Source organism: Cherax quadricarinatus, chromosome 44 (assembly GCF_038502225.1).
Source record: "Cherax quadricarinatus isolate ZL_2023a chromosome 44, ASM3850222v1, whole genome shotgun sequence".
Classification (NCBI taxonomy): domain Eukaryota; kingdom Metazoa; phylum Arthropoda; class Malacostraca; order Decapoda; family Parastacidae; genus Cherax; species Cherax quadricarinatus.
In genome coordinates, this window is record NC_091335.1 from 6,783,588 (window position 1) to 6,800,845 (window position 17,258).

At 38.3% G+C, this 17,258-nt stretch overlaps 1 protein-coding gene across 6 annotated transcripts in view; it reads right to left on the reverse strand.

Annotated features, from left to right (window-relative positions):
* LOC128697480 (ATP-binding cassette sub-family C member 4-like) overlaps nt 1-17,258 on the reverse strand; it is a 73,636-nt gene that overhangs the window by 42,805 nt on the left and 13,573 nt on the right. For 5 of the 6 annotated variants that reach the window (XM_070094048.1, XM_070094046.1, XM_070094045.1 and 2 more), the window contains 11 exons: nt 14,992-15,148; nt 13,950-14,088; nt 13,464-13,574; nt 12,914-12,985; nt 12,283-12,417; nt 11,367-11,541; nt 4,346-4,457; nt 3,923-4,106; nt 3,473-3,647; nt 3,015-3,193; nt 1,277-1,336 (listed from right to left, as the gene is read on the reverse strand). In XM_070094048.1, coding sequence (XP_069950149.1) covers nt 1,277-1,336; nt 3,015-3,193; nt 3,473-3,647; nt 3,923-4,106; nt 4,346-4,457; nt 11,367-11,541; nt 12,283-12,417; nt 12,914-12,985; nt 13,464-13,574; nt 13,950-14,088; nt 14,992-15,148 — 1,499 coding nt within the window. The remainder of the gene's footprint in view (nt 1-1,276; nt 1,337-3,014; nt 3,194-3,472; nt 3,648-3,922; nt 4,107-4,345; nt 4,458-11,366; nt 11,542-12,282; nt 12,418-12,913; nt 12,986-13,463; nt 13,575-13,949; nt 14,089-14,991; nt 15,149-17,258) is intronic. The other variant, XM_070094049.1, reaches the window with a different exon arrangement.

Consider the following 17,258-nt stretch of genomic DNA (forward strand, 5'->3'; position numbering starts at 1 on the left):
TGCTGTATACCAGAAAAATAAATTAACAGTTATGAAAAAAATTTATAGAAATTTTGGGGAAGGATTTTTTTTTTTAACACATTGGCCATATCCCACCGAGGCAGGGTCACCGAAAAAGAAAAACAAAGCTTTTTTTTTAACCCGTAAATGGTCCAAGCAGATCTACGTTCACATGTGTAGTGCTACAAAAGTAGATCTACGTTTTTTTTACATATTTTCAAATGTAAAAAAAAAAAAAAAAAAAAAAAAAAAAGTAGATCAAAGTTTTTTTTACACATTTTGAAATGTAAAAAAGACAAAGATCTACTTTTTTTAGATACTTTCAAATGTTGAAAAAACGTATATATACGTTTGGACCGTTTATGGGTTCAAATTTAGTAGTTTATACAGAAGGGGTTACTAGTCCCTTGCTCCTGGCATTTTAGTCGCCTCTTACAACATGAACAACTTACTGGAGAAGAATTCCACTTTCCCATGAAGTGGGGAAGGAAAATATTTACAATTAAGTGGAATCTTCATCTTAAAATGGCAACACTGTTGTTAATACAGGCTATCTCCCACCAAGGTCATGTGACCCTAAAAACTTACAATTAGTATTACACTAATCAAAAAGACAAAAGACAAAAACTTAAACACTGAAAGCTATTGGAATACATATATAAATTTATGCATCAAACAAAAATCGACACTCAAAATTTATGCTAACTACAACACACAACACTATATGAACATTATTACTGAACTCTCTAAATGAAATACAGTACAACTTCAATATTCATGACACTGGAATATGCCTAATTTAATTGTGCATTTTCTTGCGGATGGTGCTATGAATAAGCTTCATTCTTGACTATGTATTCACAGTCTATGTTCCCAGTGAGGTTGTGAGGCTGTTAAAATTTAAACATATGAAGGAAAACTTTACTATATTTCACATATACTGCTGTTAATACAGTATTGTATAGGTGCATATCATGTTTCCCCTATTTCTTGTGAATGCTTAAAATAAGGGCAAACATGCTTTAGCATTCTGCTGATTCAACAATGCAGTTGCTTATTTTGTGGAACTGGTATTCCGTGTGTCTCGAGTAATGTAACCATGAATATTGAGGCTCTACTGTAAACAGCATTCCAAGTATTGAAAAGGTAGAATTTTTTTTCAAGATAACACAAGTAAACGAGAGCACACAATTGATTTTAGAAAACACTGCAAGAGCATAGACAAATATGCAGTACAGTATGCCAAAAAAGCAAACATGTGAAAAATCTTATAAACCAGTAATTGTGATTTCTCCTCTTCAGTTCTGTTGTCCAGCCTTTTGTCACTGCGGAGGTGCTATGGAACCACGATGAAGATGTTGACAATGTTAGAATGGCACAGAACATGCTTTATATTGGACATTTAAGAATATGACAACTATATAATATATAAATTTCAAAATCAACAAGAGATAACATTAACGTAAAAGAATGCAGTGGCTTGCCAAAATTATGGATTACATTTTATTGGAAAATCTGTACCAATGACAAAAATTAGTGATGTCATAATGTGGCATAGCAAAAACAGATCAAAGAAGAAGCAAGGCATTTAATGACAAACACCTTTTATTTTTTAAGGCCCATGGGTATTCCCAGGGTGCCATGACTACTGACAAGCATATCTTCCTCCCATCGAATTATGGTGTAGTCAATATGTGAAAGTTCTACTTTCAAATGCTTATGCATGTAGTTAACTCCCCTTTTAAATCGATTAAGAATGTGTTCCACTAGTGGCACTAAAGGAATTACATCATACTGTGCAGGTCTTCCTTAGGCATTTTTCCACAACAGAGAAGGATGGAGGTAAATATCTTTAATCAAGTACTATTAATGTTGGTAGAATTACCAACAACGTGTTGGGTAAAATGACAAGTGCAACTAATGTGACATTTTATTGTGGTTTGCTCTTCAAGAGCTTGATAAAGCTCCTGGAGAGCAAAATGTTGCCACAATAAAATGTCACATTAGTTGCACTTGTGTCATTTTACCTAACATCTTAATTATGCATCCCATACCCATCCCGTGAGCATATTACGAGTCCAGGGACTGTGCCGCAAAGTTCTGATAGCTAAACAAGTTATTGGTAATGAACTATTTACTTGTCACAGGAGAGAAATGTGCTACTTCATATAAATTTTACTTTAAATACATTAAAAGTAAAATAAATAAAAATGATTTTTTTTTGAGGTAAGGTGGACTTCTTGGATGTGCACCATTTCTTCCTGTAGTAATGTTGTGATAAATATGTGTACTCACCTGCAGCAGTGTTGTGATAAATGCATGTACTCACCTATTTGTACTCACCTGAGACAAAGCTTGCACTTTATAATAAATTAGAATACTAATAAAAAAATTCAATTTCAACAAACTGGCCATATACCAGCAAATCAAGGCAACCCAACAAAAAGAAAATTTCTTCTTTTCAAATTTAGTAATTTATACAGAAGGGGTTATTGGTCCCTTTCTCCCAAGTATTATAAAATCTGGAAAAAAAAAATTTCATAGTACCATTTGTTCATTAACTACCTTTCTTACCGTACATATGATTGTAGTTAACTGTACAAGAAACCTCACTTAATAGTTATGTCTAAACCTTAAATAGGCTTTAAGCATTTGGATTAGTTTGCCTCAAGTGCACCATATACCAGTGGCTTTCTTTTGTGCTTAACACTGTTTATGACTGATCGTGGGTTCTAACCCCGCCCGTGGTATGGAATGTTTTATCACGTGTAAACTACATTTTGTACCACAATAAAAATACAAATTTGTATTTGTACATTATTATAATTATGGGGGAGCACTAAACCCATAGGATTATACAGCACATGTGGGGAGGGGGGGGATGGAAGGTATTCAGGCTCAATTCAGGGAACTGGAGCACAGATCCAATTCCCTAGATCAAGAGCCCCTCACCAGCATCCAGGAACCTACCTTGAGGGGTGTATTTGTACAGTATTTTTATTATTCTACCTTACCTTTTTAGAATTCTTGTTAGGAGACTCTTTGATGCTGTCACTGAGGGAGAGAGATGAGCCAGCAATATTGGCCCCAGAGATGGTCAAGATATTCTCAACCTCAACAGAATCGTGAAAGGAAGACACACTTGACTCTGAATTCAGACGCCCCTTCCTTTGCAATGACCTTGAGGATCCAACTGGAATAGTAGATAATTCAAGTTCTACAACAATTGCTAATGCTGCAGAGATCTATTAGTTCCCCCCCAAAAAAATTGACTACCAATGATTATTGTTTTGAGCACATCTTCTATAAATACTCCCATACAGAATAGCTAAATTTCAGTACGACTGAGATTGAAGGTAAAGTTTATCAGAAATTACTGTGTAGAAAATTGTGTAGAAAATCAGTTTTTATATACATACTGAAAAAATGCCATACTTCAACCCAATACTAAAATAAAAATTCTTGCATTTACCTCCATCCTGAACATGTCTTCCATTTGGGATGACACCATTCTTCTTAGTGCTTCTCATGCTGGGTTCTCGTGATAGTGACCCCACTTTCTCATCGTCACCATCAGAGAGTAAAGATGCAAAGTCGATGCCACTATTGACCAACTGATGATAGCCTCCAATGGCTTCAGTGTGACCCTATGGATTGATAACACCTGAATACTTAAAACCTACCAACTGAAATTCCTAAGGTCATTTAAAATACATGCCGCCTAAGGAACTCACTTGACAGCTACTGATCTTTCAGACCTTTTACATGCATGCTTATTACTCAGTATTTTTTCTAAGTGTTATCACTTGGAAATAAACCTGTACAGTGTTGATAAAAAAAAGGGTGGCTAACAAATATTTTTACAAAAAACTTGTACAGAGAATAAATGACAAGAATGACATTCTTACAGATGTGGACATACCTCTCTTAATATAAGAATTTGTGATGCTGGCTGCAGGTACTGTAACTGATGAGTTACAAGCACTCTGGCCTTGTGTTTGAGGTGCCTCATGATACAGTTGTCAAACAAATGTCGGCCAACATGGCTGTCTACTGCACTGAGTGGATCATCGAGCAGGTATATGTCTGCATCATAATAAACAGCCCTGTAGGTAAGGATACAACAAATTGGGAGGAATCATAAAATTCCTCCTGTATAAAAATCAAGCAACATTTTAACACTCAGTAACCACAATTTAACTTCTAAGCTTACAAGCATTAAAGGGCCTCAAACTTTGGCCTCAATTTATTACTAATTTTTATGTACCTTATGCTCCATAGGCTAAATGTAAGGTTTAAAATATTGACCAATTTGCATAGAAAGAATGAAAATATAATAGTTTACCTTGCAAGGTTGACTCTGGCTTTCTGGCCACCACTTAGAGAAACCCCACGTTCACCAACCATTGTCTGGTCTCCTTGCGGCAGTTGCTCTAGGTCCTGCTCCAATGCACAAACTACAACACAAGAGAAAAATAATTTTAACCTTATTCTTTATTTAAAATTTGTAATTGCTTTGTTTCCCATGTACACGCTTAAACTGCAGCATGACTAATCCTAGGGTATTTTTGCCACAGTCTCTCATCCACTGATATTACAGATTTCTTATTACACATGCTCATGTTATGCAAATAAGTACAGAATTCAAAGCACAGAAATTAGAGGGTGTGGGGTTACCAAAGGTATAACCTGAGGGATGAGGTAGGATTGCTGAAGTGGTTTGAGTAATTAAAGAGGATGGAAGAAAATAAGATGACCTAGAGAGTGTATAAACTGGGCACAGAAGGGTGAGTAGGGATAGCCCCAGGATATGGGAAGGTGGTAAAGGAAGTTTTAGTGACAGGAGCTTAAGCATCTAACAAGCTCATGTAAGCAAGTGAAAACAAGTGACTTGTGGCTTAATGTGCTGTAGGAGTGAGAAGAACAAGATAACAGTTATGACAGATTCCTGGGAAACTAGTTAGCTGGCTTTGAATCCTGGAGGTGGGAAGAGCAGTGCCTGCACTTCGAAAGAGGAGTGAGAATACTGCAGCTGGTGGGCCATCAGATCTGTGAAGTCAATACACTGGCAAGACAGCAATTGAGAGAATGATAGAGAATGAGTTTCCTTCTCTGGGTCACCCTGGCAGAAGATGGTAATAAAAATTTCATGGTAAATGTACAATATAGTACACATGAAAAAAAAAATTGTCAACTCTTGGTATTCAAATCTATGATACAGGAAACCAAGTTACTGCCTGTATGGTTAGCAATAGTGGTGCCCTATTAAGCAGTCAGTTTCATAGGTTCATCTACAGCAAGGTAGCCAGTGCACAAGTCAAAGCAGAGAAAGCACAAACAACTGCATTAGATTTTCTTTACCACATTAGCAGTTCCCACCAAGACAGGAAGAACCAAAGAAGAAAACACATTCACCATCACTCCTTCAACAGCCATCTTGTCATAAGCATACAAACAATTCAAATAACACTGAGCTGCAACCTCCCCATTCATCCTTCATAGGGAACATTCTGTACTTTTCACCTAAAGACTCCAGTCTGGCTACCCAGTTCCTTGGAACCCTTCACAACTGTTACTCTGACAACAACAACAACAACCAAACAACAACAACAACAACAAAACAACAACAACAACCAAACAACAACAACAACCAAACAACAACAACAACCAAACAACAACAACCAAACAACAACAACAACCAAACAACAACAACAAAACAACAACCAAACAACAACAACAAAACAACCAAACAACAACAACAACCAAACAACAACAACAACAACAACAACCAAACAACAACAACAACAACCAAACAACAACAACAACCAAACAACAACAACAACCAAACAACAACAACCAAACAACAACAACAACCAAACAACACCAAACAACACCAAACAACAACAACAACAACCAAACAACAACAACAACAACCAAACAACAACAACAACCAAACAACAACAACCAAACAACCAAACAACAACAACAACCAAACAACAACAACCAAACAACAACAACAACCAAACAACAACAACAACCAAACAACAACAACAACAAAACAACAACAACAAAACAACAACAACAACAAAACAACAACAACAAAACAACAACAACCAAACAACAACAACAACCAAACAACAACAACAACAACCAAACAACAACAACCAAACAACAACAACAACCAAACAACAACCAAACAACAACAACAACCAAACAACAACAACAACCAAACAACAACAACAACCAAACAACAACAACAACCAAACAACAACAACAACCAAACAACAACAACAACAACCAAACAACAACAACAACCAAACAACAACAACCAAACAACAACAACCAAACAACAACAACCAAACAACAACCAAACAACAACAACCAAACAACAACAACAACCAAACAACAACAACAACCAAACAACAACAACAACCAAACAACAACAACAACCAAACAACAACAACCAAACAACAACAACAACCAAACAACAACAACCAAACAACAACAACAACAACCAAACAACAACAACAACCAAACAACAACAACCAAACAACAACAACAACCAAACAACAACAAAAACAACCAAACAACAAACAAACAACAACCAACAACAACAAACAACAACAACAAACAACAACAACAAACAACAACAAAACAACAACAAACAACAACAACAACAGCTCTAACATATTTGCTCATCTGCTACATGCTCGAGTCCCAACTACTTAAAACCTTCACCCCTTTCCTGCCAACTTTCCTGAAACAGTTCCTACACCTTCCTTACACTTGTAAATTTATACATCTTGGTCAACTTATTCTTCTCTATCTCTTCTAAATGACCATAGAATGCAACCAATCGACCCTTTCTCCATTCTCTGATTTCACACCACCATAATTATAATCTCTATATTCCTTATTCTCTGCATAATATTCCCATGCTACAGTTACCACCTTAGGAATTACTACCACTGTCTCCATTTTTGAATGCACATCTAGAATGACCCAGAAGAATTATCCTCTTCACTTTTCCTCCAACACTAGTGTTTTTTTTTTTGCTTTTTTTTTTTCCAACAAGTCGGCCGTCTCCCACCGAGGCAGGGTGACCCAAAAAAAAAAAAGAGGGAAAGAAAATCCCCAAAACGAAAATACTTTCATCTTCATTCAACACTTTCACCACACTCACACATTATCACTGTTTTTGCAGAGGTGCTCAGAATACAACAGTTTAGAAGCATATATGTATAAAGATAAACATATCCCTCCAAACTGCCAATATCCCAAACCACTCCTTTAAAGTGCAGGCATTGTACTTCCCATTTCCAGGACTCAAGTCCGACTATATGAAAATAACCGGTTTCCCTGAATCCCTTCACTAAATATTACCCTGCTCACACTCCAACAGATCGTCAGGTCCCAAGTACCATTCGTCTCCATTCACTCCTATCTAACACGCTCACGCACGCTTACTGGAAGTCCAAGCCCCTCGCCCACAAAACCTCCTTTGCCCCCTCTCTCCAACCCTTTCGAGGACGACCCCTACCCCTCCTTCCTTCCCCTATAGATTTATATGCTTTCCATGTCATTCTACTTTGATCCATTCTCTCTAAATGACCAAACCACCTCAACAACCCCTCTTCTGCCCTCTGACTAATGCTTTTATTAACTCCACACCTTTTCCTAATTTGCACACTCCGAATTTTCTGCATAATATTTACACCACACATTGCCCTTAGACAGGACATCTCCACTGCCTCCACCCGTCTCCTCGCTGCTGCATTTACAACCCAAGCTTCACATCCATATAAGAGTGTTGGTACTACTATACTTTCATACATTCCCTTCTTTGCCTCCATAGATAACGTGTTTTGACTCCACATATACCTCAACGCACCACTCGCCTTATTTCCCTCATCAATTCTATGATTAACCTCATCCTTCATAAATCCATCTGCTGACACGTCAACTCCCAAGTATCTGAAAACATTCACTTCTTCCATATTCCTCCTCCCCAATTTGATATCCAATTTTTCTTTATCTAAATCATTTGATACCCTCATTACCTTACTCTTTTCTATGTTCACTTTCAACTTTCTACCTTTACACACATTCCCAAACTCATCCGCTAACCTTTGCAATTTTTCTTTAGAATCTCCCATAAGCACAGTATCATCAGCAAAAAGTAACTGTCAATTCCCATTTTGAATTTGATTCCCCATAATTTAATCCCACCCCTCTCCCGAACACCCTAGCATTTACTTCTTTTACAACCCCATCTATAAATATATTAAACAACCATGGTGACATTACACAACCCTGTCTAAGACCTACTTTTACCGGGAAGTATTCTCCCTCTCTTCTACACACCCTAACCTGAGCCTCACTATCCTCATAAAAACTCTTAACAGCATTTAGTAACCTACCACCTATTCCACATACTTGCAACATCTGCCACATTGCTCCTCTATCCACTATCATATGCCTTTTCTAAATCCATAAATGCAATAAAAACTTCCCTACCTTTATCTAAATACTGTTCACATATATGCTTCAATGTAAACACTTGATCTACACATCCCCTACCCACTCTGAAACCTCCCTGCTCATCCGCAATCCTACATTCTGTCTTACCTCTAATTCTTTCAATTATAACCCTACCGTATACTTTTCCTGGTATATTCAGTAAACTTATTCCTCTATAATTTTTACAATCTCTTTTGTCCCCTTTCCCTTTAAATAAAGGGACTATACATGCTCTCCGCCAATCCCTAGGTACCTTCCCCTCTTTCATACATTTATTAAACAAAAGTACCAACCACTCCAACACTGTATCCCCCCCTGCTTTTAACATTTCTGTCATGATCCCATCAGTTCCAGCTGCTTTACCCCCTTCATTCTACATAATGCCTCATGTACCTCCCCCACACTTACATTCTGCTCTTCTTCACTCCTAGAAGATGGTATACCTCCCTGGCCAGTGCATGAAATTACCGCCTCCCTTTCTTCCTCAACATTTTAAAGTTCCTCAAAATATTCGAGGCATCTACCTAATACCTCCCTTTCCCCATCTACTAACTCCCCTACTCTGTTTTTAACTGACAAATCCATACTTTCCCTAGGCTTTCTTAACTTGTTTAACTCGCTCCAAAAATTTTTCTTATTTTCATTAAAATTTCTTGACAGTGCCTCTCCCACTCTATCATCTGCTCCCCTTTTGCACTCTCACCACTCTCTTCACCTTTCTTTTACTCTCCATATACTCTGCTCTTCTTATAACACTTCTGCTTTGTAAAAACCTCTCATAAGCTACCTTTTTCTCTTTTATCACACCCTTTACTTCATCATTCCACCAATTACTCCTCTTTCCTCCTGCCCCCACCCTCCTATAACCACAAACTTCTGCCCCACATTCTAATACTGCATTTTTAAAACTATTCCAACCCTCTTCAACCCCCCCACTACTCATCTTTGCACTAGCCCACCTTTCTGCCAATAGTCGCTTATATCTCACCCGAACTTCCTCCTCCCTTAGTTTATACACTTTCACCTCCCTCTTACTTGTTGTTGCCACCTTCCTCTTTTCCCATCTACCTCTTACTCTAACTGTAGCTACAACTAAATAATGATCCGATATATCAGTTGCCCCTCTATAAACATGTACATCCTGGAGCCTACCCATCAACCTTTTATCCACCAATACATAATTTAACAAACTACTTTCATTACGTGCTACATCATACCTAGTATATTTATTTATCCTCTTTCATAAAATATGTATTACTTATTACCAAATCTCTTTCTACACATAGCTCAATTAAAGGCTCCCCATTTACATTTACCCCTGGCACCCCAAATTTACCTACTACTCCCTCCACAACATTTTTACCCACTTTAGCATTGAAATCCCCAACCACCATTACTCTCACACTTGATTCAAAACTCCCCACACATTCACTCAACATTTCCCAAAATCTCTCTCTCTCCTCTACACTTCTCTTCTCCAGGTGCATACATGCTTACTATAACCCACTTTTCACATCCAATCTTTATTTTACTCCACATAATCCTTGAATTAATACATTTGTAGTCCCTCTTTTCCTGCCATAGCTTATCCTTCAACATTATTGCTGCTACTCCTTTAGCTCTAACTATTTGAAACCCCTGACCTAATCCCATTTATTCCTCTCCATTGAAACTCTCCCACCCCCTTCAGCTTTGTTTCACTTAAAGCCAGAACATCCAGCTTCTTCTCATTCATAACATCCACAATCATCTCTTTCTTATCATTTGCACAACATCCATGCACATTCAGACTTCCCACTTTGACAATTTTCTTCTTATTCTTTTTAGTAATCTTTACAGGAAAAGGGGTTACTAGCCCATTGTTCCCGGCATTTTAGTTGACTTTTACAACACGCATGTTGTCATATAAAAGGTATGTATGTATGTATGTATGTGTGTATATATATATATATATATATATATATACACACATTTTTGTTTTTTAGCTCACTGGCCATTTCCCACCAAGGCAGGGTGACCTGAAAAAGAGGAAACACCACCATTCACTCCATCACTGTCTTGCCAGAAGCAAGAAAGTGACAGAACACCCTCCAGGTATCTTCAACCCTCCTTCAGAGTGCAGGTACTGTGCTTCCCACCACTAGGACTCAAGTCCAGCTAACTGATTTCCCTGAATTCCTTCATAAATTTTACTTTGCTCACACTTTAACAGCACATCACTCGCTCCTATCTAACACGCTCAAGCACACTTGCTGAAAAACCAAGCCCAAAGCACACAAAACCTCCTTTACCTCCCTCCCTCCAACCTTTTTTTTTAATCAGTTCAACATTCACATTTCTAGTACTGCATTTGCTTTTGGAGCACATTCTAGAACTGCAATCTCCTTGAATACAAAGGGATCATTGTGTGTGTGTGTATGGGGAGGGGAGAGAGAAGATTAAAAATAAATACATCAGATTCCCAAAGACCAACTGGGCTGTGGTTCGTAAGTCAGCTTGTGTGCGGTCAGCAGTAACAGCCTGGTTGATCAGACCCTGATCCATGAGGCCTGGTCTCAGACCGGGCCATGGGGGCCATTGACCCCCGAAACCTTCTCCAGGTAAGCAACATAAACCATGGAACAAGTGAAGTTTGAACCCATGGTGAGTGAGTTGCAAAGCTCTAGGCCATTGTGTAAGCCACTGGGCCAGCTGGATAAGATTCCATCACCATGGGTTCAAACCCCACCCGTTCCGTGCTTTGTTTGTAATCATGTTATTACTATTTTGTGAGACATGCTGTATGTTAAGTGCAATGTGATTTTTTTCCAAAAGGTAAATATGATGTTCATGACTGACAAACGTACCTTTAATGACTTCATTATATCTCTTCACATCATAAGGCTGCCCAAAGAGAATATTTTGCCGCAAAGTTCCACAAAACACCCAGGGTTCTTGAGATGCATATGCCACTTTTCCCCTGATAGAGATTGATCCAGATTTAGCAGGCAACTCTCCAAGAATTGCTTGAAGAAGTGATCCCTAAAAATAGTAAAATACAAACAACAGCTAGAATTAAAACACATCAGTACACTAAAAATTTTTTTTTCAACTATTCAGCCATATGCCACTGAGGCAAGGTGACCAAAGAAAAATGAAAATTCTACTTTTAAATTTAGTAATTTATATAGGAGAAGGGGTTACTAGCCCCTTGCTCCAATACATTGTAAATATTAAGCTTAAATAAAAAATTATATATACAAATCAGTAGGTAGTAGGTTGGTAGACAGCAACCATCCAGGGAGGTACTACCGTCCTGCCAAGTGAGTGTAAAACGAAAGCCTGTAATTGTTTTACACGATGGTAGGATTGCTGGTGTCCATTTTTCTGTCTCAAACATGCAAGGTTTCAGGTACGTCTTGCTACTTCTACTTACACTTAGGTCACACTACACATAAATGTACAAGCATATATATACACACCCCACTGGGTTTCTTCTATTTTCTTACTAGTTCTTGTTCTTGTTTATTTCCTCTTACCTCCATGGGGAAGTGGAACAGAATTCTTCCTCCATAAGCCATGCATGTTGTAAGAGGCGACTAAAATGCCAGGAGCAAAGGGCTAGTAACCCATTCTCCTGCATATATTACTAAATGTAAAACGAGAAGCTTTCGTTTTTCCTTTTGGGCCACCCCGCCTCGGTGGGATACGGCCGGTGTGTTGAAAAAGAATATACAAATCAAGCCATGATACTTCACTATAGGAAAGTCATAGGTGACTTACCTTCCCAGATCCAACTGGACCAATAACAGCAAGTAGCTCTCCAGTCTTCACTGAACAAGACACCTCACTTAATGTGTCCTCTTCTGTTGCTTCACTCCATTTTGCAGTCAGATCTGTTACTGTCAGTCCACAATCCTGCCAGAATGTGATTTTTTTCTTTAAATCACAATCTTCATCAATAAGGCAAAAAAAAAACTTTTCATATCTTCTTTCTGACCTTGACATATCCTCCAATGTTACAGTTATGCTTTGCATAAGGAAACAATGTGCTGACCTAAGAGTGTGTCCAGCCATCATCCACAACCTAACTCTGCCTCAACATTACCTCTCACAATGAGAAGGTCACTATTAACTCTCAATATACAGATGAAACTTAAGACATTTTGATCCATCCTGAAATGTTATAAGGTCAAACTGATAATGGTACAGGATGGATCAAAATGACAAAAATTTTCTTTCTAAACTGTGTAGGTCAGTTGTGAATTCTTATAGCTGTGGCATTTTGCCAGAAATGTATTGCTTCCTTCCAGTCACCAAAGACTTTTCTTCGTCTCTAACAACATTCTTTTTGCCTAGAATTGTTATTCAATGCTACATTATAAACCCCCAAAAAATAATACGTTAATATTACCTTTTGTTTGGGCCTGAGATTGCTTTTCTGTATGGAACTTTCGTCTTCTCTCTCTTCCATCTCGAGGAAGTTCTAGGTTATGAAATTGTATAATTCAAGATTATGTCCAGCAAATTTTACAATATAAAATATTAACATTTAAATAATAATAATAAATCATTCCTGAGTAGTCTAATATATAGTAAAATTCAATTTTATAAACCAACTCCTAAACTTAGTAATATTTTATCATAAATATACATTATAGTGTAGTCTCATAAAATAAGCAAAATACAAAGCACCTTTATTGTGATAAAAATGGTTTTATAAACCGAGAAGTTGAAGAATGGGACACTTGCGTAACATTTGGGAATCTCTACTGAGGAAATGTTTCACCAGCCAGTGACTTCAGTCCAATACAGAGAATAACAGTGGAAGATAAGGAGGAATTTGAGGTTATCAGTCCCTCAGGCAGGAGTCGATGTGTTCAGTCCATCAATCTCAAGACTGCACGAGTGTCTCATTCTTTCATTTTTATAACACTACAAAACAACAAACATGAGCAACACACCTGTAACCTCCTGCAAGATATCAGTGTTTCAGAGCCCATAGCAATACCAAAGGGAAAGAAGAGTGTCATCACAAGTCGAACATTATTGATGAGTGAACTAGTGACAAATACCTGAAACATGACGGGTAACTGATATATTATTGACTGAAATGTTTTTTAATACATTCAATACATATTGTATCCACACTACATATAAAGTAACCTAATTTACTTCAATCAAAATACTGGAGTGAGTTTACAGACAACTGTAGTGATAATAGAATTCCACTTTCATGAGAAGAGGGAAAAATATATACCGCTTTCAAATATGAAATACTACAGAAAGTATGTAATTAGAAATACTGTAATACAGTTGAAGGGATTGTCTGATATACTGAAAGGTAAGAGACATTTTTCATTTCATGGGGAACTAAGACCTAAAGTACTCTTCACAAAACTTAATAAATGTATTAAAGAAACGAGGTTCAAGTTACACCTTCCTTTTACCTTTTCTGCTGTGAGAACATTGCCAGTGAGGACATATGTGAGGAGAGCCAAGAAGACTATCACTTTTGATGAGGTGAAGAATAGAGACATGTTAACTGCCCGGTAATAGTTAGTCTTCATGATCACATCAATTTCAGATCTGAGAGATCACAAAAGGTAAAGTATTAACATAATAATCATAGAGCTAGGAAATACGGTTAGTCAGTGCTTTTCTCACAATTAGCTGATGATTTTGTAACGGCTTAATACAGCAGACACAACTATTTTGAAAAAGTAATTACAGCCTCTCCTCACTTAACGACTGAGTTCTATTCCTGAGATTTGTTAAACAAATTCGTCACTAAGTGAGGAGCATACTACAATGGTAGTGAGTTTGTGTCAACCATCTCCGATATTGTTTTAATATCGCCTTTGCACCATTTATAACATTTCTGGTATATTTTTAAATGTTTAAACAGTAGTGTATTGTATACTGAAATAAAAAGAATAGAGGAAAGCAGCTCTAATATACATTATTTAGGTACGAATACTGGTCAGAGAGCCCGTCGTAAGTCTGAGGCGTCAGTAAACGAGTATGTACATCACAAAGTGAGGGGAGGCTGTATTACATCACACTCAATTACTAGTTTATTTTTAAATCCAATGTCTAGTGTTGTTTATTCTAAGGAATCGTGATGCTGCCACAAGCAATCTCTAATGTTTTTACAGTAGTGCTTCTTTTGTTGACTGTGGTGTACTGTGACATGCTCCCTCTGGTGCATCATCGTCACAGGATTATATCAAGTACAGTGGACCCCCGCATAACGATCACCTCCGAATGCGACCAATTATGTAAGTGTATTTATGTAAGTGCGTTTGTACGTGTATGTTTGCGGGTCTGAAATGGACTAATGTACTTCACAATATTCCTTATGGGAACAAATTCGGTCAGTACTGGCACCTGAACATACTTCTGGAGTGAAAAAATATCGTTAACCGGGGGTCCACTGTACTTACATGGGCTATTTAAAAATTCCAATTTTTTTATTTAAATATTACTTACTTCCTTGCTTTCTCTATGAGTGCTGTAAAAGGTTTCTCCCATGTGTACAACTTGATAACTCTCATGGCATTGACTACCTCACTCATAATACGCACACGCTCATCTGTGCGGTGCGCAGTGGCCAGTCTCAGCTTGGAGAACACCTTGCCCATCCAACCTGGAGAATTTATCATTTACAGTAAGACCTGAATCACATTAATAGTGAAGAACTATTTCTTATTTTTAGTAATCTATACAGGTAAAGGAATTTTAAGCTACATAAATCTTCCTTCCAGTTAACCGGACTTGAGTCCTGGAAGTGGGAAGTACAATGCCTGTACTCTAAAGGAGGGGTTCGAGGTATCTGCTATTTAGGAAAGAGGGAAATTTTTCCCCAGTAAAAGTAGGCCTTAGACAAGGATGTGTGATGTCACCGTGGTTGTTTAATATATTTATAGATGGGGTTGTAAGAGAAGTAAATGCGAGGGTCTTGGCAAGAGGCGTGGAGTTAAAAGATAAAGAATCACACACAAAGTGGGAGTTGTCACAGCTGCTCTTTGCTGATGACACTGTGCTCTTGGGAGATTCTGAAGAGAAGCTGCAGAGATTGGTGGATGAATTTGGTAGGGTGTGCAAAAGAAGAAAATTAAAGGTGAATACAGGAAAGAGTAAGGTTATGAGGATAACAAAAAGATTAGGTGATGAAAGATTGAATATCAGATTGGAGGGAGAGAGTATGGAGGAGGTGAACGTATTCAGATATTTGGGAGTGGACGTGTCAGCGGAGGGGTCTATGAAAGATGAGGTGAATCATAGAATTGATGAGGGAAAAAGAGTGAGTGGTGCACTTAGGAGTCTGTGGAGACAAAGAACTTTGTCCTTGGAGGCAAAGAGGGGAATGTATGAGAGTATAGTTTTACCAACGCTCTTATATGGGTGTGAAGCGTGGGTGATGAATGTTGCAGCGAGGAGAAGGCTGGAGGCAGTGGAGATGTCATGTCTGAGGGCAATGTGTGGTGTGAATATAATGCAGAGAATTCGTAGTTTGGAAGTTAGGAGGAGGTGCGGGATTACCAAAACTGTTGTCCAGAGGGCTGAGGAAGGGTTGTTGAGGTGGTTCGGACATGTAGAGAGAATGGAGCGAAACAGAATGACTTCAAGAGTGTATCAGTCTGTAGTGGAAGGAAGGCGGGGTAGGGGTCGGCCTAGGAAGGGTTGGAGGGAGGGGGTAAAGGAGGTTTTGTGTGCGAGGGGCTTGGACTTCCAGCAGGTATGCGTGAGGGTGTTTGATAGGAGTGAATGGAGACAAATGGTTTTTAATACTTGACGTGCTGTTGGAGTGTGAGCAAAGTAACATTTATGAAGGGATTCAGGGAAACCGGCAGGCCGGACTTGAGTCCTGGAGATGGGAAGTACAGTGCCTGCACTCTGAAGGAGGGGTGTTAATGTTGCAGTTTAAAAACTGTAGTGTAAAGCACCCTTCTGGCAAGACAGTGATGGAGTGAATGATGGTGAAAGTTTTTCTTTTTCGGGCCACCCTGCCTTGGTGGGAATCGACCAGTGTGATAATAAAAAAAAAATATATATATATATATATATATATATATATATATATACACACAAACTCCCAGAGTGTCAACTAAACCACCACAAAAAAATTATCTACATGTTGGAATATTTATTTTATTTATTAATACATCGGTAGTTTCCCACCAAAGCAGGGTGGCCCGAAAAAGAAAAACTTTCACCATCATTCACTCAATCACTGACTTGCCAGATACGCACTTACACTAGTTATAAAACTGCAACATTAACACCCCTCCTTCAAAGTGCAGACACTGTACTTCCCATCTCCAGGACTCAAGTCTGGCCTGCCAAAACTTGAGTTCCTGCTCACACTCCAACAACACGTGAAATCCTAAAAAACCATTTTTCTCCATTTGCTCCTATCTAACATGCTCATGCATGCTTCCTTTAAGTCCAAGCCCCTCTCACACAAAACTTCCTTTACCCCCTCCCTCCAACTTTTTCTAGGCCGACCCCTACCCCGCCTTCCCTCCACTACAGATTTATACACCTCTGAAGTCATTCTATTTTGTTCCATGCTCTCTGCATGTCCGAACCACCTCAACAACCCCTTCTCAGTCCTTTGGATAATAGTTTTGGTAATCCTGCACCCCCTCCTAATTTCCAAACTATGAATTCACACCACACATTGCCCTCAGACATGACATCTCTACTTCCTCCAGCCTTCTCCTTGTTGCAACATTCACCACCCATGCTTCACA